This window comes from Mustela erminea, chromosome 7 (assembly GCF_009829155.1).
Source record: "Mustela erminea isolate mMusErm1 chromosome 7, mMusErm1.Pri, whole genome shotgun sequence".
Classification (NCBI taxonomy): domain Eukaryota; kingdom Metazoa; phylum Chordata; class Mammalia; order Carnivora; family Mustelidae; genus Mustela; species Mustela erminea.
Window position 1 is genome coordinate 22,698,862 of NC_045620.1, and position 27,613 is coordinate 22,726,474.

The following is a 27,613-nucleotide window of genomic DNA, read 5'->3' on the forward strand; positions in this document are numbered from 1 at the left end:
GTTCTAAGCCACTATGTTTGTGTAATATTGTTACATAGCAGTAGATAATAGCAAGATCAGAACCCTCTCGTTTTCTATATACTTGGGTATTGTTGTTATACTTTCCCTTTTATGATAAACATACATTAACTTTATACTTAAAGAACTTTTTAAACTATGTTTTCTGAAACATGGCTTAGAAATAATACCCTATTTAACCCTTTTTTAAATACCCATGACCAGAACCTCAAACCTCACAGAGGATTATGACTGTGATATTTAGTCTCATTGACCATATCCCAGTATTCCAAGCCCTTCTCAATCTAAGTACCCCCTTGCTTTCCAAACTCATCTCCCATTACTCCACAATGAGGCCTCAGCAGCTCCCTGACTACGGGCCCACCAAACTGCTTCATGCTCTCATAGCTCACACCTCTGCTCAGGCTTTGCCCTCTCCTGCCATTCTTCCATGGCTTGGCCAGATGTTCACTTCTATCCAAACTCAGCCCACTTCACGTGCAGGAGGATGCCCAGATGGCCGTGGCTCTCAGGGACCACATGCCTGTCAACTCCTGGCACAAATGATCTCCTGATACACCTCATCATTGGGACTTCAGATGAGCTCCTGGATCCTGTTATTTGCCACTTCTCCAGCCAGAAGATAAGGACTACTTCCCATTGTCTGAGGTATGGGCCCTCAGCACCACCCCCTAATATAGCTGGTATTCTTGTCAGCAATGACACCATGTGATCCCAGTAGTTTAACACTTTTCTGACATGCACTTCCAATACTATAATGGGTACATTTTTCAGGTCTGTGAATAAATAACTTCATCAGCTCTGAAGCAACAAAAGGCAATAAAAAACAAACATAAATGGATTTAAATGTTCACAGCAAGTCTGGTCAAATACATCAATTTTTTTTAAAATGTCCTTAGGTAGAGGAACAGTTAAATAAATTATGGCAAGTCTACATTATGTAATTCTAATCAGCTATTTAAAAGAATAAATATTGATTGTCTTGATAATCTCAAGACAGACTAAGTGAAAACAGGAAGTTGCCTAGTCCATACCATAGTATATGACCCCATGTATGGTTACAGGTAGGGAAAAAAAGATAATATAAAAATACATAGAAAGGGGGATGCCTGACTGGCTCAGTCAGAGGAGCAACTCCTGATCTTAGGATCATGAGTTCAAGCCCCACATTGGGTGCAGAGATTATTTTTTAAAAAGTAAATAATTTTTTTTCTTAGATGCATAGAAAAGAAACCAGAAAGACAAAAATCAAGATGTTGATAGTGGAGAAGGGCTTGGTTTAGAAATGCAGGCAGTAAGAGGAACTTCCATATTTTCTATGTATACCCAAGGAGCAATAAGCATACCTAGCACCCATATCTTGGTTTCTAATTACAATTCTTTACTTAGAAGAAATCGAGACTGCCTGAGGAAATCCAAGGTTCTGAATCCCTTGCTGAAAGGATGAGTAAGTACAAGATGAGCTGAAACATCTTGTTTATGTTTTTGTTTTTTATTTTATTTATTTATATGACAGCGCGAGACATAGCAAGAGAGGGAATACAAGCAGGGGGAGCTGCAGACAGAGAGGGAAAAGCAAGCCTCCCACTGAGCAGGGAGCCCGATGTGGGGCTCAAACCCAGGACCCTGGGGTCATGACCTGAACAGAAGGCAGATACTTAATGACTGAACCACCCAGGCACCCCTTGAAACATCTTGTTAAACCAGAAAATAAAGAAGTGCTTACATTTAAGAAAAAAAAGAAGAAGAGGCAGGGTAGGGTGGGGATGGCTGGTTAAATTGGTCCAACATGTAATTTTTGATCTCAGGGTTGTGAGTTTGAATCCCACATTGGGTATAGCGATCACTTAAAAATAAAATCTTGGGGTGCCTGGGTGGCTCAGTGGGTTAAAGCCTCTGCCTTCGGCTCAGGTCATGATTCCAAAGTTCTGGGATCGAGCCCTGCATTGGGCTCTCTGCTCCTCGGAGAGCCTGCTTCCTCCTCTCTCTCTGCCTGCCTCCCTGCCTACTTGTGATCTCTGTCTGTCAAATAAATAAATAAAATCTTTAAAAAAAAAAAGAATAAATAAATAAAAATAAAAAATAAAATCTTTAGGGGTGCCTGGGTGGCTCAGTTGGTTAAGCATCTGCCTTCAGCTTGCTTGGGTCATGATCCCAGGGTCCTTGGACCAAGTCCTGTGTCGGACTCTCTACTCAGCAGGGAGTTTGCTTCTACCTCTCCCTCTGCCCACCCCCAGTTCCCTCTCTTAAATGAATATACAATATCTTTTTTTTTAATTAAATAAATAAATCTCTTTAAGTAAGTAAATAAAATCTTTAAAATATATATATATAAGGAAGTGCTCATAGAATGAAGAAGATACAGGAACCAGTCTGAAAGGTTCTCACTGGCTAAATCTGGGACAACGTGGGTATTTAAATAAATAACCATACACACATCAGGCGCCCCTCTGGCTCATTTGGTTAAGCATTCAACTCTTGACTTTGGCTCAGGTCATGATCTCAGGGTCATGAGATAAGAGACCCACACTGGGCTCCGTGCTCAGCAGGATGTTTACTTGATATTCTCTTTCACTCTGCCCCTCTGCTTGCTCATGCTCTCTCTCTCCCTCTCTCAAATAATCTTTCAAAAAGAAAAAAATGACAATCACAGATTATAACTCATAGAACAAAGCAAGAATCCATGAATCCATGCAGATACACATAAAAAAAGAAAGACGGGAAATCTCTTCCTTATAATAGAATATAAACTAATAAAATATAAAAGAAGGGGCGCCTGGGTGGCTCAGTGGGTTAAGCCGCTGCCTTCGCTCGGGTCGTGATCTCAGGGTCCTGGGATCAAGTCCCGCATCGGGCTCTCTGCTCAGCAGGGAGCCTGCTTCCTTCTCTCTCTCTCTCTGCCTGCCTCTCAGTGTACTTGTAATTTCTCTCTGTCAAATAAATAAATAAAATCTTAAATATATATATATATATATAAAAGAAATTATTAAAGTTAGAAATCACTATTTGGGGGCGCCTGTGTGGCTCAGTGGGTTGGGCCTCTGCCTTCAGCTCAGGTCATGATCTCAGTGTCCTGGGATGGAGCCCCGCATTGGGCTCTCTGCTCAGCAAGGAGCCTGCTTCTTCCCTCACTCTCTGCCTGCCTCTCTGCCTATGTGTGACCTCTGTCAAGTAAATACAGAATAATCTTTAAAAAAAAAAAAAGAAAGAAATCACTATTTGGCAGTCATCAGAGTAAAACCTGTTTCAGACAAGAAATACCAAAAGATGCTAAAATAGTAGGTAAATGTTTCATGGAGAAACAAAATATTTACATAGCCTCAAAGTATCCTCTTACAAGAAATTTATTAGTTATAAAGGGAAAAATAATAGCTTTACAGAACAGAGAACTACCTTAGCTAAGTGATCATTAACATCACTGATAAATGGAACAAAAAGACATCATGTGGGGCGCCTGGGTGGCTCAGGGCACCCCTGCTTGTGCATTCTCTCTCTTTCGGTCAAATAAATAAAATATTAAAAATAGAGAAGGATGGGGCGCCTGGGTGGCTCAGTGGGTTAAAGCCTCTACCTTCAGCTCAGGTCATGGTCTTAGGGTCCTGGGATCGAGCCCCACATCAGGCTCTCTGCTGAGCAGGGAGCCTGCTCCCCCCCACCCCCCACCTGCCTCTCTGCCTACTTGTGATCTCTGTCAAATAAATAAATAAAATCTTTAAAAAAAAAAAAAAAAGAAAGAAAGAAAGAAAGAAAAGAAAAATAGAGAAGAAAAAAAATCTTAAAAAAAAAAAAAGAAGTGATGGGGTGGCACTTGGGTGGCTCAGTCAGTTAAGCATCCATCTCAACCTTAGCTCAGGTCTTGATCTCAGGGTTTTGAGTTCAAAGCTTTGCCCAGCATGGAGCCTGCTTTTTTAAAAAAAAAATCATTAAAAAATAATAATAATAAAGCAAACATGGCAAACTGCAAGCTAGTGGGGGAATCTGGCTGAAGATATATAGGAATTCTTTGTACTACTTTTCTAACTTTTTGTAAGACTGAAATTATTTCAGTCTTAAAACTTATTGAAAAAAAAATATGCAGGGGTGCCTGGGTGGCTCAGTGGGTTAAAGCCTCTGTCTTAGGCTCAGGTCATGATCCCGGGGTTCGGGGATCAGGCCCCGCATCGGGCTCTCTGCTCCGCGGGGAGCCTGCTTCCTCCTCTCCCTCTGCCTGCTTCTCTGCCTACCTGTGATCTCTGTCTGTCAAATAAATAAATAAAATCTTAAAAAAAAAAAAAAATATATATATATATATATATATATATATGCATGCATGCATGCAGAGGGGTCCCTGGCTGGCTTAAAAACCAGACCATGTGATTCTTGATCTTGGAAGTTGTGAGTTTAAGTCCTGCATTGGGGATAGAGCTTACTTATTTAAAAAAAAAATTTTTTTTAATATATGCAGAAAAAAAAATATGCAAAAAACTTCGAGGCCACAGAACAGCTAAGTGGGAGGAAAACAACCCTGGCAAGGCTTTCCTTGCAAACCTCTGCACTCAGTCCTCACAAAAATCATTAAGCATTTATTCCACAAGATGGCAGAGCTACGCCAAACACCAGAGCTATGGCTAACACCTCTCTTTTGCTCAGGACTAGATGGCACCGACTTCCCAGGCTCCTCCTCCTCCTGCGGTCAAGAGCTTTCTTCACACAAATTTCCTGGATTGGGACTCCATCCCAGGTTAGAAATACCAAGACTGGTACCAGTTCAGGACAGCAATCACTAAATAGTGACTAATGCGACAGCATCCTGGCCTCCAGGGACCCTGCTGGATGTTCCTGATGATGATACCGCCCTCCTTCCTGCTTACTTACATAATACATTCCTGCTGAATGAATCCTCAACAAAACAATCTCTCTCCCAGCCATCTTTCTAGATCACCCTGTACTCACCACTAACCCCATGTTCCAAAAGAAATACCAGAAACATCATTCTGTTTCCAGATCAACACATCTTCCTCCCTCAAATTAAAGAATTCCAAAGGCACCACCCTGTCTGGAGTACTGACATCACTTATACCACACACTCCTCTTCAAACCTGGCCACCCTACTTAGCCTCTTACTCAGAGTATACACAATGCTTTAATAAGTGCCCTCAAGAGCTGTGGGAATTCTGTGCCACATATTGTGCAACTTCCCTAGAACACAACAGACATATTGTGTTCATGTCTCAATTTATATTAGCACCCAAAATGTCATCAGATGGCTTTAGGCACTCAGTTGGAAGATGGAAGTCAGAGATCCTATATCACCAGCCAGTAAGAAGTGTGAGACTATGTTAAGTCCTTTTTGCCAAATATTAGGCTCTCTGCCTATAAAACAGAAGAGTGAAAAATTAGAAATAACAAGAATTTTTCAGAAAGGATATAGGAACCAACGCGGAAAAATACGATAAATGAAAATTGTAACCCACTGAATAATGTAAGAATATGATTCTATTACTGTGTTTTTATGTTTTGTTGTTGTTGTTGTTTTTAAAGATTTATTTATTTATTTATTTATTTATTTATTTATTTATTTATTTGACGGAGAGGGAGAGAGAGAACACAAGCAGGGGGAGTAGGAGAGGGAGAAGCAGGCTTCCCGCTGAACAAGAAGCATGATGTGGGGCTCAAACCCAGGACCCTGGGATCATGACCTGAACCGAAGGCAGACGCTTAATGATTGAGCCACCCAGGCACCCCATTACTGCGTTTTTTGAAGTTATATCTATATACGTATGTTTGTGTATATACTAGAACCACGTCTGGAAGGATGGAAGGCTATACACCAAACTGGACCACAGCTCCTTCAAGAGTGAGAATGCTATCTATATATGGAAGGATATTTCACTTTTTATTTTCTTTTACATGGTTTTAATTTTTCCTGGCATGTACTGGTTTTGAAATTTAGGAGAGGAAAATATACAGCAAAATGACTCGACAAAGTAATTTTTTTTAAGATTTTATTTTTAGGGGCACCCGAGTAGCTCAGTGGGTTAAGCTGCTGCCTTCGGCTCGGGTCATGATCTCAGGGTCCTGGGATTGAGCCCTGCATCAGGCTCTCTGCTCAGCGAGGAGCCTGCTTCCCCCACCGCTCTGCCTACTTGTGATCGCTGTCAAATAAATAAATAAAATCTTAAAAAAAAAAAAAAAAATTTTATTTTTAAGGAATCTCTACACCCAACAAGGGGCTCAAACTTACAACCCTGAGACCAAGAATCACATGCTCTACCAACTGAACCAACCAGGGGCCCCCATAAAATAATTTTTTAAATAGAGGTCCCAGCTAACTTAATTCAGAGTTATAAAAATTCATCAAGAACTAATACTCATTGGGGCGCCTGGCTGGCTCAGTTGGTTAGGTGGCTGACCATTGATTTTGGCTCAGGTCATGATCTTAGGGTCCTGGGATAAAGTCCTGGTGGGCTTCACACTCAGCAGGAAGTCTGCTTCAGGATTCTCTCTCCCCCTCTGATTCTTCCCACAACCACTTGATCTCTAAAATAAATAAATAAATCTTTAAAAAAAAAAAAAAGAATACTTATAAAGAATTAGTATACTTTAGTGTTCAGATTGTAAGAAATTGTATTTTACTTTAAAAATCAAAGTTTAAGAAAAACCTTTCATTGTTGTTTCCTTATTGCTCAAAAATAATGATACTAAGTCCCACAGTCTGGGACAACCTTAAGTTCCTGCCATGTTATGTTTTTCCATGAAAAAAAATTAATGAGTAACAAGTAATATAACTTTAAACATCTTAAAAAATACTAAAATACTTTTTCACATTAACTTTCAAAACAGATTCTTTATTTGATCATACATGTTTTTTTAATCCCCATATCCAACAGTAATCTTAGAAAAAAGAATCACTGCATCAAAAAACAAGGAGTTACTTGAAATTTTGTTTTGAAAGAGTTGTTGACATTATGGCAAATCTAGAAACAGTTCAGCTGGGCTATCAATCAATAATGCAATTCCCCCATTTATCAACTGGAAGTGTCCAAGACAATCCATTCTAACAACTAATCCATTCCCTGAGGTCAAAGGGATCAGTTATGCAACTTTCTGTGTTTTCCTAACCTTTTCCAGCTTTCCTTTCTTCCCCTCAAAGTTTTGGTACATAAAAAATGTTCAAGTAATTGACCTGAGTTACTTGAAGTAATTGAAAGAATGACCTGATTAATTAAATATTACCCACTACTTAAGAAACAAGTCTTCTGGGGCGCCTGGGTGGCTCAGTGGGTTAAGCCTCTGCCTTCAGCTCAGGTTGTGATTCCGGGGTCCTGGGATCGAGCCCCACATCGGGCTCTCTGCTCAGCGGGGAGCCTACTTCCCCCTCTCTCTGTCTGCCTCTCTGCCTACTTGTGATCTCTGTCAAATAAATAAATAAAATCTTTAAAAAAAAAAAAAAAGAAGAAGAAATAAAGAAACAAGTCTTCCAATGGATCTATTTGCTCTGGTCAGGTATAAAAGGTATTCAATAAAAGTGTGCCAAATGCAAGCTGACAGCTAAGAGCATACGTGCTGTGTCTGCAGGGTAGCAAGGAGGCCATGTGGCTGGAGTAGAGTCGGCAGCAAGGAAAGAGTGAGGTAACAGGTGGCCCAAATAAGCAGGGCCACCTCAGGCCGATGTAAGGACCTGTGGCATGCATGAACAAATACCAACAGTTCTGGGCAGTGGGAGACATGAATGTTGGTTTTATTATTCTTGTATCTTTCTGGATTTCTTTTCAAATTTATCAACATAAAAAAGCAAGTTCCCGAAAAAGAGTATACTGAATGAAGACAAGATCACTTCCATAAATAAGGTAATAGGTACCAACAAAATCCTTGAAGTCTGAATAAGGTCCTGATTTTGATAATTATATTATGGTAATAAAATGTAAGAAATACCACCAAAGTATTTAGGAGTAGAAGTCTGCAATTTATTTTCAAACAACTCAGAAAAAAATACTTTAAAATACCTTAAGGCCAAAGAATAACAGCTAGGTAGGAGGAAAGCAACCTTACCAACAGAGAGATCCAGGCAAACACTTCAGGAGTATCCCTGCTATCTGAGAACGAAGAAGCACTGTCAGTAGTCCCATCAATTCTTCAAAGCAACTGACCTCGGTCTGGCAGCAACTTATCTGCTCAGCCTTAACCAAGTTCAGAAAGCCTGCAATTAAGTCAGAAAGCACACCTAACAGTCTCAGAAAAGACTCTGCGACTATGACACTGTTGACGTTGCTCCGCTTCCATCTCCAAATGCCTAATTGCTACCCATCCTTCAAGGTCCTGTGAAAGTACCACCTTCTTCCACCTCTGCCCCCAAACCACCAACCTAAATATCACCTCTCTTCCAGAGTCAGATCCAAACACCACTTACTTAACACTAAAAGCAAGAGTGCCCCATGTATCATGATATACTCAACAGTTAACAGAGCTCCTGGGCGTATAGTAAGGGCTCAACAAGTTGAATCCTGAGTTCAACTTTCATGTGGCAGGCACACATTATTACTGTCAGTATTCTCTCCCATAGTTTAAAGCATTTATTACTTTTGTATTAGAGACAACTGCAGTCTTATCAATTCCCCTAGACAGAAAGATGTAGAGCATTGACCAGATGTCTCATTCATTTCTCTAACCCTAGAACAACGAATTCTCAAGCAATTCTCCACCAGTACACGTCTGATGGCAAACCATAGACACTTACAATTTCCCAAACTATAATGACTATAACCCTATGACTCCTCTACTTAAGAAAACAGAGAACACAAGTACATGAAGGCTAAACTACTGTAGGCATTACACTAAAATGGACCTGATTCATTCTTAAAATAAATCATTTGCAAAAACTATCATAGGCATTACTCTAAAACATACCTGATTAATTTACAAGTAAGTCATTTGTAAACATTCAGTATTTTAGTGACAGATAACTTCCTATTCATTTTATAACTGACAACATATCAAGACTCTATGGGTTAGAATCACTGACCTAAACCACACAGCAAAGTGTCCCATTTCTAACAGGTACATAGTTTAAAGAAAAAAAAAAAAAAAAGCTGAAAAAAATTGCTGTGCCTCTCTTAGGTCTTCTCTCTTACTTTTTCTGTGGTTCATGTAGAACATTCACAAATGAGAGAGAATAGTCTGACACTTAGAAAGCACTAAATATTTGTTGACGAAAACAAATGAATGGACTACAGCCCATTTTCAAAAGCTCTGGTAACCTCTGAATGACCAAATAGGTTGGGCCCAGATTTAGAGAATAATCTGAGATCTCTGAACTTCTAAGGACATCTTCAGTAATAATTTTATTTTATAACAAAAACAAATGGCCTACCCAAGTAGCAGAATTTCAACAGTATTCTCCTCTGGCTTCTAAGTCATCAAAGCAAATAGCCCAGAGCATTTATTCTTCCTAGTTCAAACTCAAGGTAATCTGACCTCTACCACTGCTATAACCTCTCAGAAAAATGGGCAAGTGCTTCACTTAACTGCGGTGGTTTCAAAATTATTCCCCAGAAAATCCTCTGTGTAACCTGAAGAAGCAAAAGAAGACATGAAATCTTATCATCCTTTCCCAAAGCTCATCTGTTGTACCCTCATTTTACCTTATTTCCATCCTCTCCACAAACCAAAGACATAGCTTAACTAACTGACAAGACAGAAATTGTATGTGTGTGTATTTTGGAAAGAACTTAAAACCCTACAAAATATGTAAACTTTAAAACAAGCAGTGGAGGGGGCACCTAGGTAGGACACCAGGGTCCTGGGATCGAGCCCCCATCAGGCTCCCTGCACTGTGGGGAGCCTGCTTTTCCCTCTCTCTGCTGCTCCCCCTGCTTGTGCACGCTCTCCTGTGCTCTCTCTGTTAAATACATGAATAAATCTTTAGAAAGTAAGTAAGTAAGTAAATAAATAAATAAATAAATATCAGGCACTGGATATAGCCTCTGGCCTAGTCTCCTCACTTCTCTTACCTGCATAGCATATTTCCCAGTGATGTAGGAACAGTTAGTTCATTACCAATTTCAAGTGATGTCTCATTTAACATCACCCTCAAGACAATATAATTTAAGAGCCTGGTCTTCTGAATTATAAGGAACATGGCTGTCATCTAGAGCTCTCCACACCAAAACAGACAACCAGATTCCACGACTAAATTTCCACCTCATCTGAACATCAACTTCATTTCTCCCACATGACAGAGAAGTAGATTGGGAGGGGAGGAGTGCTGCCCCTGACAGAAGGCTCAGCAAGAAAAGGGAAAATATTTACACACAAAAAGAGGGGTGCCTGGGTGGCTCAGTCGTTAAGCATCTGCCTCATGCCGCAGGTCATGATCTCAGGGTCTTGGGATGGAGCCCCACATTGGGCTCTCTGCTCGGGGTGGGGGAAGCCTGCCTCCCCCTCTCTCTCTGCCTGCCTCTCTGCCTACTTCTGATCTCCGTCAAATAAATAAATAAAATCTTAAAAAAAAAAAAAAAAAAAAAACCCTGCTTTGCTATACTGTTTATGTTAACCACATGGTATGTGGTCAAGACCCCTCCTCCCACCAAACAGGCATCTAGGTGGCTCAGTTGTTAAGCATCCAATTGGTCTCAGTGTCATGAGTTCAAGCCCGGCACTGGGCTCCACACTGAATGTGGGACCTACTTAAGAAAAAGAAATAAGGGAGGAACCCGACTAGTCAGTCAGTTAAGCGTCTGACTTTTAATCTCAGGGTCATGAGTCAAAGCCTCACATTAGGCTCCATACTGGGCATGAAGCCTACATAAAAAATAAAATAAAATAAGGGGCACCTGGGTGGCTCAGCTGGGTAAGCGTCTGCCTTTGGCTCAGGTCATGATCCCAGGGTCGTAGAACTGAGCCCCACATTGGGCTCCCTGCTCACTGGGAAGCCTGCATCTCCCTCTCCCACTTCCCCTGCTTGTGGTTCCTTCTCTTGCTGTATATCTCTCTGTTAAATAAATAAATAAAATCTTCAAAAAAAATTTTTTTAAGATCATTCACCTCTTAACAAAGTAAAATTTTCTATTTATAATTTAAACCACTCCTAATATTTGGAATCTGACCTTCTAGAAGAAAAATAAAGACTTTCAAATCTTATATTTATTGTTAAATATATAAATTAGACTTAGATTTAGTACAACACAAATGAAGATATAAATGTACAAATTTTGTGACGCTAAAATTAAATAAAGTCACAAGTATTAGTGTCAAAATACAGTATCATCAAATATTCAATTGACTACCTTCTCTCCAATGAAATAACATAATAGGAAATGTGCCACACTTTTGCTTATGTTGTTCCCTCTATTGGAATACCCAGACCCCATCTATAACTCATGGTACAGTCCTATTCATCCATCAAGATTCAGCTTAAAAACTTCTGAACGCTACATCTGAAACTAATGATGTACTATATGTTGACTAATTAAATTTAAATTAAAAATATATATATATTCAGCTTAAATGTCATGTCATTAAGTTAGGACAGTCTTCAGGAAGCCACTTTCTGATTTTGTATCAGTGATACTACTTATTTTAGCACAGTGCCTGGGTACTTAGCAGGTTGTTTAGGTGTTTCAACTGAGCAAAAAAGGATATGCAATCAAAGCTTGTTAGCAAAATCTCTTCTCACCTTTCCTGCCCTAACTGCAGGAAGACAATTTCATTTAACCTTTACTATTTTCCCCACGTCTCTCACTAAAAGAACTTCTCAGCATATTTTTCTCCAGGGAAGAACTGGCAACCCATAAATCTCCTCAAGCTTCATTCTTCCTCTGGGCTCTTATGTACATAAGTTTTATTTTAAGAACAACAAGACCATACTCTTCACATTCTGGAAAGAGAGAAGATTACAGATCACCCATATTTACCAAAGGAACACTTCCCAGATCTAAACCCATGTCATCAATAGAATCTCATGAGATTTGATTCCACAACTCATTTCTGGCTAAATTTTCCAAAATGCTATGTCTTCCCCTCATTAGGTCTGTTGTAGTCCAGAAGAAAGCTACCCTATAAGCCCTTAGGCCATCACAGACATCTAGGAAATGCCAGAATTTACCTATACATAATTCCCTTTTCTCGTACTCTACCCCTTTCAATTCATGGTAAGTCAAACTCGGCAAAATAAAGAAATTTCTAAAGATAAATGTTGATCAAGAACTTCGGTGTATGAGCTATCAGTGGGAAATACTTTGGATTTCATTAAAAGTTTTAAAGGGTGGCTTAAGCAATAATGTGATTTTTTAATTATGGTAAATTACATATGTAATAATATTGATTATATACTTATTATGATCATAGCTATATTTCCTAAAATAGATTCAAAATTCTTAATTTCAGAATTATAAACTACAATAAATAAAAGACAAGCAAGAGACCAAAAGAAAATAAAGTACAATTTATACAAAAGACCAAGGATCAGTATCCATAATGTACAAAGTAAACCTGGCAAATCAATAATAAAAACAACCCAAAAGGAAATGAGCAAAGAAAATTCACAGAATAGATAAAAATATTCAATAACCACAATGTTAACAAATATTTGAGAAAATTAAAAGATGACTAACACCCAGAGATGGTAAGGATATAAGGGAAAATGTACTCTACCATAACTCTTGGTCAAAATATTAAGTGGAATGGTCATTCTGGAGGGTAATTTGTTAATACAATTTAAAATGTGCATTCCCTTAAATCTAGCAATTACACTCAAAAAAAGTTATCCCAAAGGGCTATTCACCAAGTAGTGAAAAATATATTCAAGGAATACCACTGCATCATTGTTTGAAAACACTGATTGTGCAGAAACCCTCTAATGTCCATCAAAAGGGAAATGGTTAAATATATGATGGAACAGGGGCGCCTGGGTGGCTCAGTGGGTTAAGCCGCTGCCTTCGGCTCAGGTCATGATCTCAGAGTCCTGGGATCGAGTCCCGCATAGGGCTCTCTGCTCAGCGGAGAGCCTGCTTCCCTCTCTCTCTCTCTGCCTGCCTCTCCATCTACTTGTGATTTCTCTCTGTCAAATAAATAAATAAAATCTTTAAAAAATATATATATATGATGGAACATTCTTATAAGACATTAATATTCAGTCATTAAAAAGAATGAAACAAGTGTACTGAAAAAGTTAGATCTCAAGAAGATTACAAAAGTAAGAGAACAATAAGCCTAGAATTATACCAATTGCATTTAAAGATAATAAAATCTTAATTGCTTCCCTACCCATGTAAAAATATAAAATAGGGTTTGGAAAAATAACAAATGAATAAAAGAGGTTTACCCAAGGGAAAAGAAGCAAGATAAAAGACACTTCTCCCTTTAACTCCTAATACCTCTTTATGACACTTTTATGATCAACGTATCTGTATTATTTTTATAGTGCTTTTAAAAAATGAAAATAAAAAATAAATACCCATACACACAAAAAAAGTGGGTTAGATGTCTTCACTGTAAAAGGCTAGGATCAAGATTTATTCATGGCCAGCACCATCCTCGATGCTGAACATTTACCACAAATATAACATTACTGAAATGTCACATCCAAGTAGCTATTAATGCAACAAGCAATCACTACTTAAAAGAAAAAAATTCCTCTGTGTAGCACTAAATGTGTACAACTTCCTAGGCTGCCTATTACCATAACATGTTCTCTTTTAGTAGTTAGAAATGCTCACAGTGGAACATCAATTCTGCACATAACCACTATAAAGTAGGGAAAAAAAGTTAAAAAAAATATGGAAAGACACTAAAGAGTAACAAAAAGCCCACAGAAACAAGAGCTAGATATCTGAAGTAAGAGAAGGGCACTAGGTAAGTTTCCCATATTTTAAGGATTTTTACCAAAAAGCAGGCTTGTCAGTAACACCAGGTAGCTACAGCTCAAGTAAGAAATTTAGTCTTACTGGTTGAAGAAATAAAAGGTAAAGTTCAGTGCAACTACAATAGCTGGAAAATGAGGGAGAAAGTCCTAAAGAAGAGAGCCACAAAAGGGTGGCCTCAATTTCTTCATATTAACTCTGCCTAAATTTCTGGCTGATCTTTTTTTTTTTTTTTTTTAAAGATTTTATTTATTTATTTGACAGAGAGAAATCACAAGTACACTGAGAGGCAGGCAGAGAGAGAGAGAAGGAAGCAGGCTCCCTGCTGAGCAGAGAGCCCGATGTGGGACTCGATCCCAGGACCCTGAGATCATGACCTGAGCCGAAGGCAGCGGCTTAACCCACTGAGCCACCCAGGCGCCCTTCTGGCTGATCTTTGAATGTTTCAAGCAGCCCAACGAAAGCTAAAAGAACTAAACAGAGGTTTCAGTTGCTGCAATTGCAGAGGAAAAAAAGGTGGAATTTGAGTTAAGCCAAATTAATAGCCCTTCTGAACAAAGCAATCAGCATTCTTTGGAGGAACATAATGTAATCCAAGCTCAACAACACAGCAGACACCATGTGCAGGATGCAGTACAAAATATTAGACATGTGAAGAAAAGGAAAATGTGATCTGCAGGCAGGAGTAAAAAAAAAAAAAAATCAATGGCGATTAACTGTTTCAAAATAATCTAGCTGCTGAATTTGGTAGAGAGGAACTTTTAAAGCAACAATTAAAACTATGTTCATAATCAATTTATAGACTCCAAGATCTCAGCAGAGAAGCTAGAGGGAAAAGGGGGAATCCCAGAACTAAAAAACATCAGAAATGGGGTGCCTAGATGGCTCAGTTGGTTAAGCGTCTACCTTCAGCTTTAGTCAAGATCCCAGTATCCTGGGATGAAGCCCAGCACTGGGCTCCCTGCTCAGGGGGGAGCCTGCTTCTCCCTTCCCGCTCCCACTCCCTCTGCTTGCACTTGCTTCCTCTCTGTCTCTCTCTCTTTCTCTGTATCAAATAAAATCTTTAAGAAAAAAATTTTAGGGGCACCTGGGTGGCTCAGTCAGTTGAGCATCTGCCTTTGGCTCGAGTCATGATCCCAGGGTCCTGGGATGAAGGGGCTCTCTGCTCTCTGGGGAACCTGCTTCTCCCTCTTCCTCTCTCTGCTGCTCCCTCTGTTTATAAGCTCTCTGACTCAAATAAATAAATAAAATTTAATAAAAATCTTTAAAAAATTAAATTAAAAATAAAAATAAAAAACATCAGAAATAAAAAATTCACTGGATGGGCGTAACAGCAGACTAGAATTGAGAGTAGAAAGAATTTGGAAATAGAAATTATTCAATCTGAAAAAAGGAGGGGAAAGGATGAAAAGAAAAGAAAAAGTCAGTAAGTCCCAGTGACCTGTGGCCCAGTATCAAAAGCTCTAACCTAATTCTTTTATTTTTTTAAGATTTTTTTTTTTTTATTTATTTGACAGAGAGATCACAAGTAGGCAGAGAGGCAGGCAGATAGAGATGGGGAAGCAGGCTCTCCGCTGAGCAGAGAACCCAACATGGGGCTCGATCCCAGGACCCTGAGATCATGACCTGAGCTGAAGGCAGAGGCTTAACCCTTTGAGCCACCCAGGTGCCCCAGATCTAACCTAATTCTAATGTGAATCATCAATAAAGGAAGATAGGAACATAGAAAATGGGACAGAAAAAAAATATAGAAATAATGAGTGGAAAATTGATTTAAAAAATCACTTTTCAAATTCAAGCTCAGTGACTCTCAAATAGGTTAAAAAAAATACATTATAGAAACAAGATGTGATCGGGAGGGAGACTAACCATAAAAGCCTCTTAATCTCACAAAACAAACTGAGGTTTACCAGGGGGAAGGAGGTAGGGAGAAGGTGGTGGGGTTAGGGACACTGGGGAGGGTGTATGCTATGGTGAGTGCTGTGAAGTGTGTGAACCTGCCGATTCACAAACCTGTACCCCTGAGGCTAATAATATATTATATGTCTATAAAAAATTTTTTTAATTTTTTAAAATAATTAATTAATTAATTTTAAAAAGAATTCAGATGGCAAAAAAAAAAAAATACATTATAGTCAAACTGCTAAAGAGCAATGATAAAGAGAAAAATCTCAAAAGCAACCAAAAGGAAAACACATTATATATAGGGAAACAACAATATGAATCATCACTAACTTCCCTTCAGAAACAGAGGCCAGAAGACTGTGAAACACGTTTACAGTACCTAAAAAGAAAAGCAAAACGAAACAAAAAAACTGTAAACTCGACATTCTATAGCCAGTGGAAATATTCTTAAAAGTTTGAAAGTTAAGTAAAGTCGTTCAGATAAATAAAAACCAAGAGAATTTGTCACCAGGAAACCTACACTACAAGAAAAACTACAGGAAAATTTTTAGGCTACAAAGAAATAGGAAGATACGAAGAAGTGGAAATTGTAAATATGTACATAAATAAGCCCCGTTTGTCCTCCTCATCTTTATAATACCTAGTAATTAAGAGCAAAAACTATAATACTGTATTGTGAATTTTATAGCATATATAGATATATCATGAGACAGGTAGAGCATAAAAGGGGGAAGGATTAATAGACTACAGATTTTATATAGAGTGGTTCAATATTAAAAGTAAACTGTGAGGGGCGCCTGGGTGGCTCAGTGGGTTAAGCCTCTGCCTTCAGCTCAGGTCATGATCCCAGGGTCCTGGAATTCAGCCCCGCATCCGGCTCTCTGCTCGGCAGGGAGCCTGCTTCCCTCTCTCTCTTTGCCTACTTGTGATCTCTGTCTGTCAAATAAATTTAAAAAAAAAAATCTTAAAAAAATAAAATAAAAAAGAAAAGTAAACTGTGAGAAGTTAAGGATATATACATCATAATCCCTAAGTAACCTCTAAAATAAATGCTAAGAAGTATAGCTAATAGCTAAATTAAAATGAAATTTGAAAAAAAAATTAAATTAACCTAAAAAAATAGGAAAGGTGGAAAAGAACAAAACACAGGATAAATGGGAAACAAAAAGCAAAGTGGTAGATCTAAAAGCAACTGTATCAATAAATACCTTTAATGTAAACAAACTACACATTGCAGTTAAAACCAAAACCCAACTAGAGGTACATACTATCTATAAAAGACAAATTTTGAATTTGAAGACATAGTTATGTTGAAAGAAAAGTGACAGCAATAGATACACCCTGCATACAGAAAGCAAAAGTATCTGTACTAGTATCAGATAAAACAGACTTCAAGTCAAAGTCTATTACCAAAAACAGCATGATATTTCACATTACAAAGGGGTAATTCACCAAGAGGACCTAACAATTATAAATGTGTATGCCCCTAATAACAAAACTTCAAAATACATGAAGCAAAACTGACAGAATTCATTGGAGAAATAGACAAATCCACAATCATGGTTAGAGATTATCAACATCCCTCTTTCAGAAATTGATAGAATTAGATGATTATGATGATGATGATGATGGTAGTAGTAGTAGTAATAATAATAATAAATGTCTAGAAAACACCATCATTCACTTTGATCTAATTGACACACAGAACAGATATATGATGATACACTTTTTTTCCCAAGTGTATATGGAGCATTTACCAAAATAGATCACATGCTGGGCCATAAAATCAGTCCCAACAAATTTTAAAAGACTAAAATCCTATACAGTGTAGAATTACATTACAAATCAGTAACAATAAAGTATCTCTAAAAACCCCAATAATTGGAAATGAAACAAAACACTCCAAAGTTAACCCACCATCAACAAATAAATCACAATATATCTTGAATTGAATGAAACTGAAAATACAACATATCAGAATTGGCAAAAGCAGGGCTTAGTGGTAAATTTGTAACTTTAAACGCTAATAGTAGAAAAGAAGTTCCAAACTAATACCCTAAGTTTTTGTTTTTTTGTGTTTTTTTAAATGACCTAAGTTTCTTTCTTTCTTTTTTTTTTTTTTTTTTTTAAAGATTTATTTATTTATTTATTTATTTGACAGAGAGAAATCACAAGTAGGCAGAGAGGCAGGCAGAGAGAGAGAGAGAGAGGAGGAAGCAGGCTCCCTGCTGAGCAGAGAGCCCGATGCGGGACTCGATCCCAGGACCCTGAGATCATGACCTGAGCCGAAGGCAGCGGCTTAACCCACTGAGCCACCCAGGCGCCCCAAAATGACCTAAGTTTCTAAAAAAAAATGTAAAGGAAGAAAATAAGATTAGAACAGAAATTTTTTTAAAAAGATTTAAAAAAAGAGAAATCAATGGCATTTTAAAAAGACGAACAGGGAAAATTAAGGTAAAACACCGGTTCTTTGAAACCATCAACAAAATTAATAAATCCCCAAACCATATTAATCAAGAGAGAGGAAACACAAATTAGCAATATCAGAAATAAAAAGGATATAGCATTAAAATAAGGAAATATTAATAAGGTGAAAAAACATCATAGAAAAGTACATGTTTTAAATTCACCATTAAAGCAGAAGCAAAAGTATATATAGAAGACAATTAAGTTAACACTAATAGGAACCTGCCACAGTAGAAATCTCTTGTAACTCAGCAAGAGGAGAAGCCGGTTCCGTCTTCATACTGTTTTCTCCCATTGACTTGCAGTTCAATTCCAAACCTGCAGCCCCCAATCCATCACCAAAGGAGTGGCAAGTCAGTGCAGATGAGACCTGGTCAGCTTCCAAAGGAGATTTTAACTGACCTAAAAGAAAAAAAAGAGAGCCCAGGTAACATATCAGATATGTAATCAACCAAAAGTCCCACAGCAGACTAAGATATCCAGGGACTTTTTAGAGGAAACCCACCGCACAGCATACGAGAATACATTCAAAGGTTCCAGCACATACAGCCAGGGCTATGAGCATCTCAAAGAAAAAGGCCAAAAAAAGACCAAAGTAAATAGAGGATTTTCTAGAAGTGTTGACAAAAAGGCAGAGGCACTGGAGCAAGATGGCACCAGAAACACAGAGAGAGGGACAGGACTCTTTAAGCACTGTACCTCCAACCCAACATTCAGACATATTCAAGTAAAAACAATCACAAACGTGTTCAGAAAGTTTGTCTACTGAATTGCCAGTGAAAAAGAGTATAAGAAACACTGTAATCCATTCAAAAATTTAATTTCAACACAATCTAAAACTTGTGGAGGTTGTATATAATGATTTAGATTGGTTCTCATTAGAGAGGCAAGCTGGCAAGACCATTCTAGAACAGACTCTGACTCACCTTCCTCAGATTCCTTGTTACTGGATGATGTATTTTGCAAAGGATCAATGTTAACCGTATCAACCAAATCTGACACAACCAAGTCAGGATCTAGGATCTCGTGTGTCCCATTAGTGGACAGCCTGGAGGACCGTCTCCTTGATAAGTCCTTGTCAGTGTTTTCCGAATAGGTTTTTGACTTTTCCTGGGCTATAAACCATTAAGAGAGTTATGGTCAAGAACCCAATAAGAAGAAATAACTCTGGTAATACATATTTCTGGGCTGGTTACCTCTATAAGGGCCTTACAAAAACATCTAGAATACTAGACCAGTGATAAAAGGAAATATCCTTTCTTAACTTGTAGTTTTAAGTAAAGGGACTCTCTCTGCCCAGAGAGAATCATCCTTATTCATGGTCTGAAAAATCTGTTTTAGGTCATGCCCCAATCTTAACAACTAAATTCTACTTTGGGGCTTCCCAACTTACAAGTTTATGTACTAATCTTCAAAGTCAGTCAGGTTTACAAACCCTTAGAAAAATCACAAATCATTTTTGGAGCCAAAGTATTTTTTTTTTCAATCAACAAATAACATTTTTCAAGTTTTACTCAACATATGAAAACCATCCCTTCCTAAGCCATTAAATTTCCAATGGAAATGTAGTTTATGGGCATGAAGAAGAAACCACTGAATCCAATGTTAATATAGTTTCTGCTTTGGGATTTATTTTTCTTCAAGCAAAACTCTTTCTTATCCAACCCAAACCAACCACATTAGCTCCTATGACCAAAAACAGCATTAGAGCCTATTTCTGGGAATAGGAAACAACATGAATACACAGGAGGCTAACCCAATCAACATCAAGTTCTAGTCACACGTACACAGATTGGAGACTCACATGAATTTTTGTCAAGCCGGGGACGTTTTAATGGGACTTCACTTCCTTTCGATATTTTCCGCCTTCTCAATTCCAATGTTATTGGTTGCAAAGTTTGAGAGTTTGAATCCACAGCTATAGTGTATATAAAACCACACAAAAGAAGTTACATAATTTCTTCGTGCCCAATCCCCCTGATTATATAGAAATAAACCATACACATACACTTGCATGATAAACAGACCCCCAAAGGGCTAATAAGAAAATATAAGTGTAATGGGTGAAACTACTTCCTTAATGACATGCTGACACTCTATAGACGGAACTCCTTCATCTCTTTTTCCCTCTTTTCTTAAAAGATGTATTTAAGTAATCTCTACATCCATTGTGGGACTCAAACTCATGACCCCAACATCAAGAGTCACATGCTCTACCAACTGAGCCAAATAGGTGCCCCTTCCTTCATCTTTTTTTTTGGGGGGGGGTTCTCTTATGACCCAGCTCTGTATACACTTCTCTCTTAAAATCCTATCTTTTAAACACTAAGCCCCAGGGACACCTAGGTGGCTCAGTCTGATGCCTTCGGCTCAGGTCATGATCTCAGGGTCCTGGGATCCAGCCCTGCATCGGGTTCCTTACTCAGCAGGGAGCCTGCTTCTCCCTCTGCCTCTCTCCTGGGGTTTGTGCATGTGCACGCTCTCTCTCTCACAAATAAAAAAAAAAATCTTCAAAAAAACTAAAAAATAAAAATAAAACACTAAGCTCCAACATGACTTAATTTTTTCTTTTTAAGATTTTCTTTATTTAGGGGCGCCTGCGTGGCTTAGTGGGTTAACGCCTCTGCCTTCAGCTCAGGTCATGGTCTCAGCATCCTGGGATCAAGCCCCGCATCCGGCTCTCTGCTCAGCAGGGAGCCTGCTTTCTTCTCTCTCTCTGCCTGCCTCTCTGACTACTTGTGATCTCTGTCAAATAAATAAATAAAATCTTTAAAAAAAATTTTTTTTTTCTTTATTTAGGGGCACATGGGTAGGTCAAGGCACCCCACCAGTTAAGCGTCTGTCTTCAGCTCAGGTCAGGCTCAGGCCATGGTCTAGGATGCAGTCCTGGGTTCCAGCCCTGCTTCAGGCTCCCTGCTTGGTGTGGAGTCTGTTTCTCCCTTCTCTTTATCCTGCCCTCCCCCTTTTTAAGAAAAGATTTTATTTATTTATTTATTTGAGAGAGAAAGGGAGAAAATGAGCAGAAGCAGGGGTGGGCAGGTTTGAGGGGCAGATGGAGAGAGAGAAGCAGACCTCCTGCTGAGCAGGGCGCCCAATGCGGGATTCAATCCAGCACCCAAGGATCATGACCTGAGCCAAAGGCAGAAACTTAACTGACTGAGCCACCTAGGCACCCCCAACATGACTACTTTAAAACATGAAGGTGCAAGGGCAATTTTTAAAAAGTCATTTTTATCACCATCAAATCTCCTCATCAAAACTTGACTTAACCAATACTCAGGAAATCCACCATTCAGGATAATTCCTAAAGTGTGTACCTGGGACTACAGCTTGAGTGTTGTTTTCAATCCCTACTTGCTAAATTAGTTAGGTTGGCATTGGTCCTAGTTATGAGAGACCAAAAAGAATGTCAACATTTATAACCTTTTAAAAACAATTCCAGAAAAATCTCAGGAGACCATGCTACTTGATAGTGAGTGTTTCAGGCAAGGCTGCTGATCTCAACAAATCCAGCTCTAACATAATTTAGCAAAGCAGACACTAAACGCTTGGATAGTATTCACTCTTTATTTTTAAACCCAACATTTAAGAAGCTCTCCCCAATCATGAAAGATGAGAATCCAAAAAACAGACAGAAGAAAAAACAAAACAAATGAAACTAGGAAAGCTTGGGGGGAAGGTAGGGCTAAGGGGTCTGATGAAGGCTGAAAGGAGAGAGAGGGAGAAAGGGGTAAAGAGTTAAAGGGGTGATCCGCAGAGGGCAGGGGATTTGGGGACTGGGGAAGAAGACTCACTGAGGACCACTAGCTTCAGATCGGCCATGTTGAAAAGCCCAACAAGAGAAGGGCTGAGCTCTGAGGAGGCAAACCTAATGAGTATGCTGAACTCCTTGGCTGTGTTCAATTTTCCCAATGTGCCAACATTATTTTGTTCCAAGTGGTGAGAACTTGGAAATCATACACATTCCAAATTAGACACAAACACAAACAACCCTCCCTAAATAACTCAGATTCTGTTCCAATCGAGTCTGTAAACTTTAGAGAGCTCAATGCTCCACTGGGTCAATGAGCTTTTTCCAAGCAATTTTTAAAGGACATCTGAACTACACAGAAGAAATCTAGTAAGCATTCTTCACTTTGATACCACATACAAACCAGGGCTGACTACACAGAACATTAGTGTTTCCCAAACTCTTCTTACGGTTAAAAATCATCTGGGAAGGTTGTTAACAATTCCAGAGATTCTGACTCGGGAGAAATGCCTCAGGAAAACTTGGAAAACACTATTTCTCTATTAAATCCATCTGGCATGAAACTTACACTTACAAAATGAAAGCAATAAACTGAAGGCCTCCCCACCTTTTTTAATCTGAGTGAAGTCATGTGGCTTCATAGGGGCAGTAGGCAAAGTTGAATACAACTACCCTCGTACATACTTTCTGGAGGGTACAAGCCAGAGCATGAACAGCTAAAGGGAAATCTGTTTCAGAGCACTCAATTCCCATATACATGCTTTTCTAACCTGAAATGAGGACACATCAGACTTCTCCCAGGATGATTCAAAGTAATTTTCCACCCCTCCCTGCATAAGTACCCGCCTTCCACTTAAAAAAAAAAAAAAAAAAAAAAAAGGCCTAACAGTCATCCTACATCTTTTTTTAATTAATTGTTAATAGTACTTTTAATTAACATATAATATATTATTTGCCCCAGGGATCATCCTACATCTTAACATGGCATACTGCCCAGAGGTTTAAAATCTCCAGACCTTCTCATTTGGAGTTCCTCATTTGAACACAGAACACAGAGGTAAGTGTCTCAACTCTCCCAATTATGGTTTACAACTGCTACCATTCTCAACACACAGAAGACAAGTCAATTCACTACGGATGCTCTGGGCAGTTGGGGTTTAATTCTCTCCCAGAATCCTATAGAAAAAGCCAGTGAATTTAGGCCTCTGTTGTCCAACAGAAATATAACAAGAGCCACAAATGCAAGCCACATGTGTAATTTTCAATTTTTTAGTTTAAAAAAAAAGTACGGGCGCCTGGGTGGCACAGTGGGTTAAAGCCTCTGCCTTCGGCTCAGGTCATGATCCCAGGGTCCTGGGATGGAGCTCTCTGCTCATCTGCTCAGAGAGCTCAGAGAGCTCATGGGCTCTCTGCTCAGTGGGGAGGCTTCTTCCTCCTTTCTCTCTCTGCCTGCCTTTCTGCCTACTTATGATCTCTGTCTGTCAAATAAATAAATAAATAATCTTTTTTTTTTTTTAACTGCTTTAAAAAAAAGATATATTTAATTTTAAGAATATATTTTAACCCAATAGACCCCAAAACATCATCTGACATGTAATCAGCATAAAAAGGTGAGTTTTTTTTTTTAACTTAGTATTTGAATACCAGAGTAGACTTTATACTCACAGCACATCTCAATTTAGACCACCCACATTTCATGTACTCAACAGCCGCCATGTGGCTAATGGCTACCATACTGGACAGTGCAGGTCTAGGCCATAATTAGGCCTGGGGCAATTCCAGCATGCTCAGCTTTTGCGCACAGTTACAACCACTAGAGGAGGAGATGGCTTAATTCATCTGGGAAGAAATCAAACTATATCTAATTTCCTATCTTTTTTTTTTTTCTAATTTCCTATCTTAAAGTTATAACTCAGATGTTGAAGGCTGTCTACTGGGAATGAATACGAATATTTATTTGAAATAAATTAAGGCAGACTTTTTTCCCACAAAAATTAAGTCTGATGTAGCTGCCTGTATTGATAGGATTCACTCTGCATTCCACATCATGCAAGACCAGTAAGTGAGCTAACTCTGTGGCTCTGCAGTTCCAATGAAAATCTATTAAATAATTTTCAAATTTAAAAAAAAAGATATTTTAAATATATCATTTGCAGTTATATAAACTTGTGAGGAAAAGTAGATACCATTCTAAAATGTACTAAAGGTGGGGCGCCTGGGTGGCTCAGTCGTTAAGAGTCTGCCTTGGGGGCACCTGGGGGGCTCAGTGGGTTAAAGCCTCTGCCTTAGGCTCAGGTCATGATCCCAGGGTCCTGGGATTGAGCCCCGCATTGAGCTCTCTGCTCGGCGGGGAACCTGCTTCCACCTCTCTCTCTATCTGCATGCCTCTCTGCCTACTTGTGATCTCTGCCTGTCAAATAAATAAATAAAATCTTTAAAAAAAAAAAAAAAAAAAAGAGTCTGCCTTGGGGCTCAGGTCATGGTCCCAGGGTCCTGGGATCGAGCCCTGCATCTGGTACCTTGCTCAGCGGGAAGCCTGCTGCTCCCTCTCCCACTCCCCCAGTTTGTGTTCTCTCTCTCACTCTGTCTCTGTCAAAATAAATAAAATCTTAAAAACTAAAACTAAAAAATAAATAACACATACTAAAGGATTCAGTTTTTCAATATTCATGCAGGAAATATACAAGCAAGAATTTGTAAAGACCACTGCCAGATTGTCCTTGCCAGCATTCAAACTAGAGATCCTAAGTGTTCATCATGTCATTTAAGTGACCAAGAGAAGGAGTGTTTGATCTAGAAAGAAATTCAGGATGTGTTTTACTCTTGGATATTCCCGAAGAATTCCATATTTCAACTTTTTAAAATAACCATACATTCTTCCTTAAATCTGTACCCTTTAACCTTAACTCTTACCCATTACCCATCTCAGTTTTTTACTTGGACTGTGAAAATGTCAAACCCATAATCACTCTCCAGATAGCTCAACTTCAAAATGCACCATGCCTTCTTAGATCCAGTGTTCTCTGATCCAGGCTCTGTCAGACACCCACATCGAATTACTTCTTCCCTATTTCATGTCTCTCAGGAAAACTATTATTTCCTAATCCCAGGTTCTATTAAGCTTACTTAACCTGAGATCATCTGAATAGGCACAGGCGTAAGGCCTTAGCTTATTAGGTTTTACCAAATAAACTGAAGCATCTCGTGGACAGTTATGTACTCCCCAGAAGCTTAGTCAAGGACCTGTTTTGCAACTTACATTCATCTGGATATGTTTCCTTTAAAATCCAGCTCCACAAACGTAACTTATTTTCAGATCACAAGATGATTCAAAGTCAATCATAAAAATGGAAGAACTTTAGTATGGAAGTGATAAAGAACCACCAAAGCCACAGAATACTCTGGCATTGCCCAATGCAGACCCCACTTAGGAAACTCACCAGTAGGAGCTATAGAAGGGGGCCTGCCTCGTTTTCTTTTTGGCTCCCTCAAGTTTTCTTGTGGACTCTTCACAATGTCATTTTCAGGTTTTTTATCCACTTGAGCATCTCCAGAATACTCTCTGTCATTTTCTGAAATGTTCTCCTTATCTTCCTTCTCGTTCTTGGGAAGGCTCTTCTCTGACACCTTACCCTTTTCAGAACAGATTAACTTTCCTTCTTTATCAGGCTGCTTGGGACGCTTTTCTGTCTTTAAGGCTTTGTCCTCTTTGTCTTTCTTCACATTGACAGTGGCTTTTCTTTGCTCTTTAAACTTCTCTCGTTTATCAGGAGACGATGGAAGACTTTTGTGATCTGTTTCTTTAGGCCTAGCATTACCCACAATATTCTAAAATGAGCAAAATAGCAATGAAACACACTTTGTGATTACTTGCAAATATAAAATCAGATGGTATTCTGCAAACTTATGAAGACAAACAAATTAAAACAGGACATATGCTGTGTCACATAATGGAAAGAACCACTGAAAATATTGATCCATACTCTGAGGCTTGAGAACCAATCCTAAATTTAAAAGAAACAACCATCTTGTTCAATTCCTTCTGAGACAGAGTGATCTCCCATATTTTGATTATTAATAACACACTAGATAATTAAAGGGACAGAAAATACCCCAGAAACAACTTCTGCAAAGCAATCTTTCTGACAGAGGTGTTCTAAGAAAATGCCCCCAAGTTATATCCTCCTCGTCCCAAGCATGACTACCAGACCCAGGGCCTTTCAGAGGCCTGGCTCAGTTTGCCAGTGGATGCTGATGCCCTTTGTGGAGAAGAACACAAACTAGTAACTGAAGGCTGAACAGGAAAGCTATAAAGATTATCTAACCCATGGGGCACCTGGGTGGCTCAGTCTGTTAAATGTCTGCCTTCAACTCAGGTCGTGACCCCAGGGTCCAGGGATCGAGCCCCATGTCTGGCTCCCTGCTCAGTGGAAGACTGCTTCTCCCTCTACTCCCAATTTGTGCTCTCTCTTGCTATCTCTGTCACTATCTGTCTCTCTCTCAAATAAACAAATAAAATCTTAAAAACAAACAAACAAACAAAAAAAGACTGTCCAACCCAGAAGTAGGGTTTTTGCTTCCTCAACTGGGTAAAGGCTGTGCCCAGTCCAGCAAAGGCACCAACTATACTGTGAAGTGAAGTTTTTGTCCACTAGACAGAAGTCCGACTTCTTGGTTACTTTCTTCCTAAATAACTTTTAAATAATTAATTCTAAAACTCCTGTGTCCTAGTGGGACACAGCTCTGAAAGCCAGCTCTGAATGCTCTGGAGTTTCCAAATCCGCAATTAGTCTGTGGATGTATTTCTCTTCCAAGACCTCTACAGAACAGCAGGAAGCACATACCATGTTCATATGGGGGATCCCCAGCAACTAGCACATACTAGGCACACAGATCTCTCCCAAAAGCTGGAAGGGGTGCCTAAATACTCAGTGAGTGAAGGCTTACTTTGTCCCAGAAGGAAAAATAATAAAACAAGGAGAATCCCTATGATTGGAGCCTAGAAGGAAATATTTTTTCAAGCCCCCCAAATTTTCTGAAAGCAGGTTTGAGAACGAGCACTCCTCAGGAACTGCTGGCAGAACTATGAATTATAACCACCTTGGCAGGAAGGGAAAGCATTCTCAATTCGTGCCAAAAGAATTAAAAGTTAATACTTTTGAACTAGAATGAATTCCTAGAAATGGAACTAACAGAATAATCAAATTTGGACACCCAGATTTACAAATATCCATATAAATGACCTTTAGGGAACTGGTTACACACAGAACAGTTATATACATATTACAGAATACTAAAGAGCCAGCAAAGCCATATTCCCATACACTATCAAGAACTTAAGAAAATGTTATTCTAGGGCACCTGGGTGGCTCCGTGGGTTAAAGCCTCTGCTTCCAGCTCAGGTCATGATCCCAGGGTACTGGGATCAAGCCCCGCATCAGGCTCTCTGCTCAGCGGGGAGCCTGCTTCCTCCTCTCTCTCTCCCTGCCTCTCTGCCTACTTGTGATCTCTCTGTCAAATAAATAAATAAACTCCTTTAAAGAAAAAAGAAAATGTTATTCTGTTAGAAGAGCAAGATATAACCCCCATTTTTTAAGAAAAAAAAAGGGAGCAAAATATGCAACAGTAATATACT

General features: G+C 39.0%; 1 protein-coding gene across 1 annotated transcript in view; it reads right to left on the reverse strand.

Moving 5' to 3' along the window:
* The window catches only part of PHF20 (PHD finger protein 20), a 148,006-nt gene that overhangs the window by 48,103 nt on the left and 72,290 nt on the right, over window positions 1-27,613 (reverse strand). The window contains exons 6-9 of the mRNA XM_032350796.1: window positions 25,419-25,806; window positions 20,032-20,145; window positions 19,154-19,342; window positions 18,450-18,629 (exon numbers count right to left, since the gene is read on the reverse strand). Of these exons, the coding sequence (XP_032206687.1) occupies window positions 18,450-18,629; window positions 19,154-19,342; window positions 20,032-20,145; window positions 25,419-25,806 (871 nt within the window). The remainder of the gene's footprint in view (window positions 1-18,449; window positions 18,630-19,153; window positions 19,343-20,031; window positions 20,146-25,418; window positions 25,807-27,613) is intronic.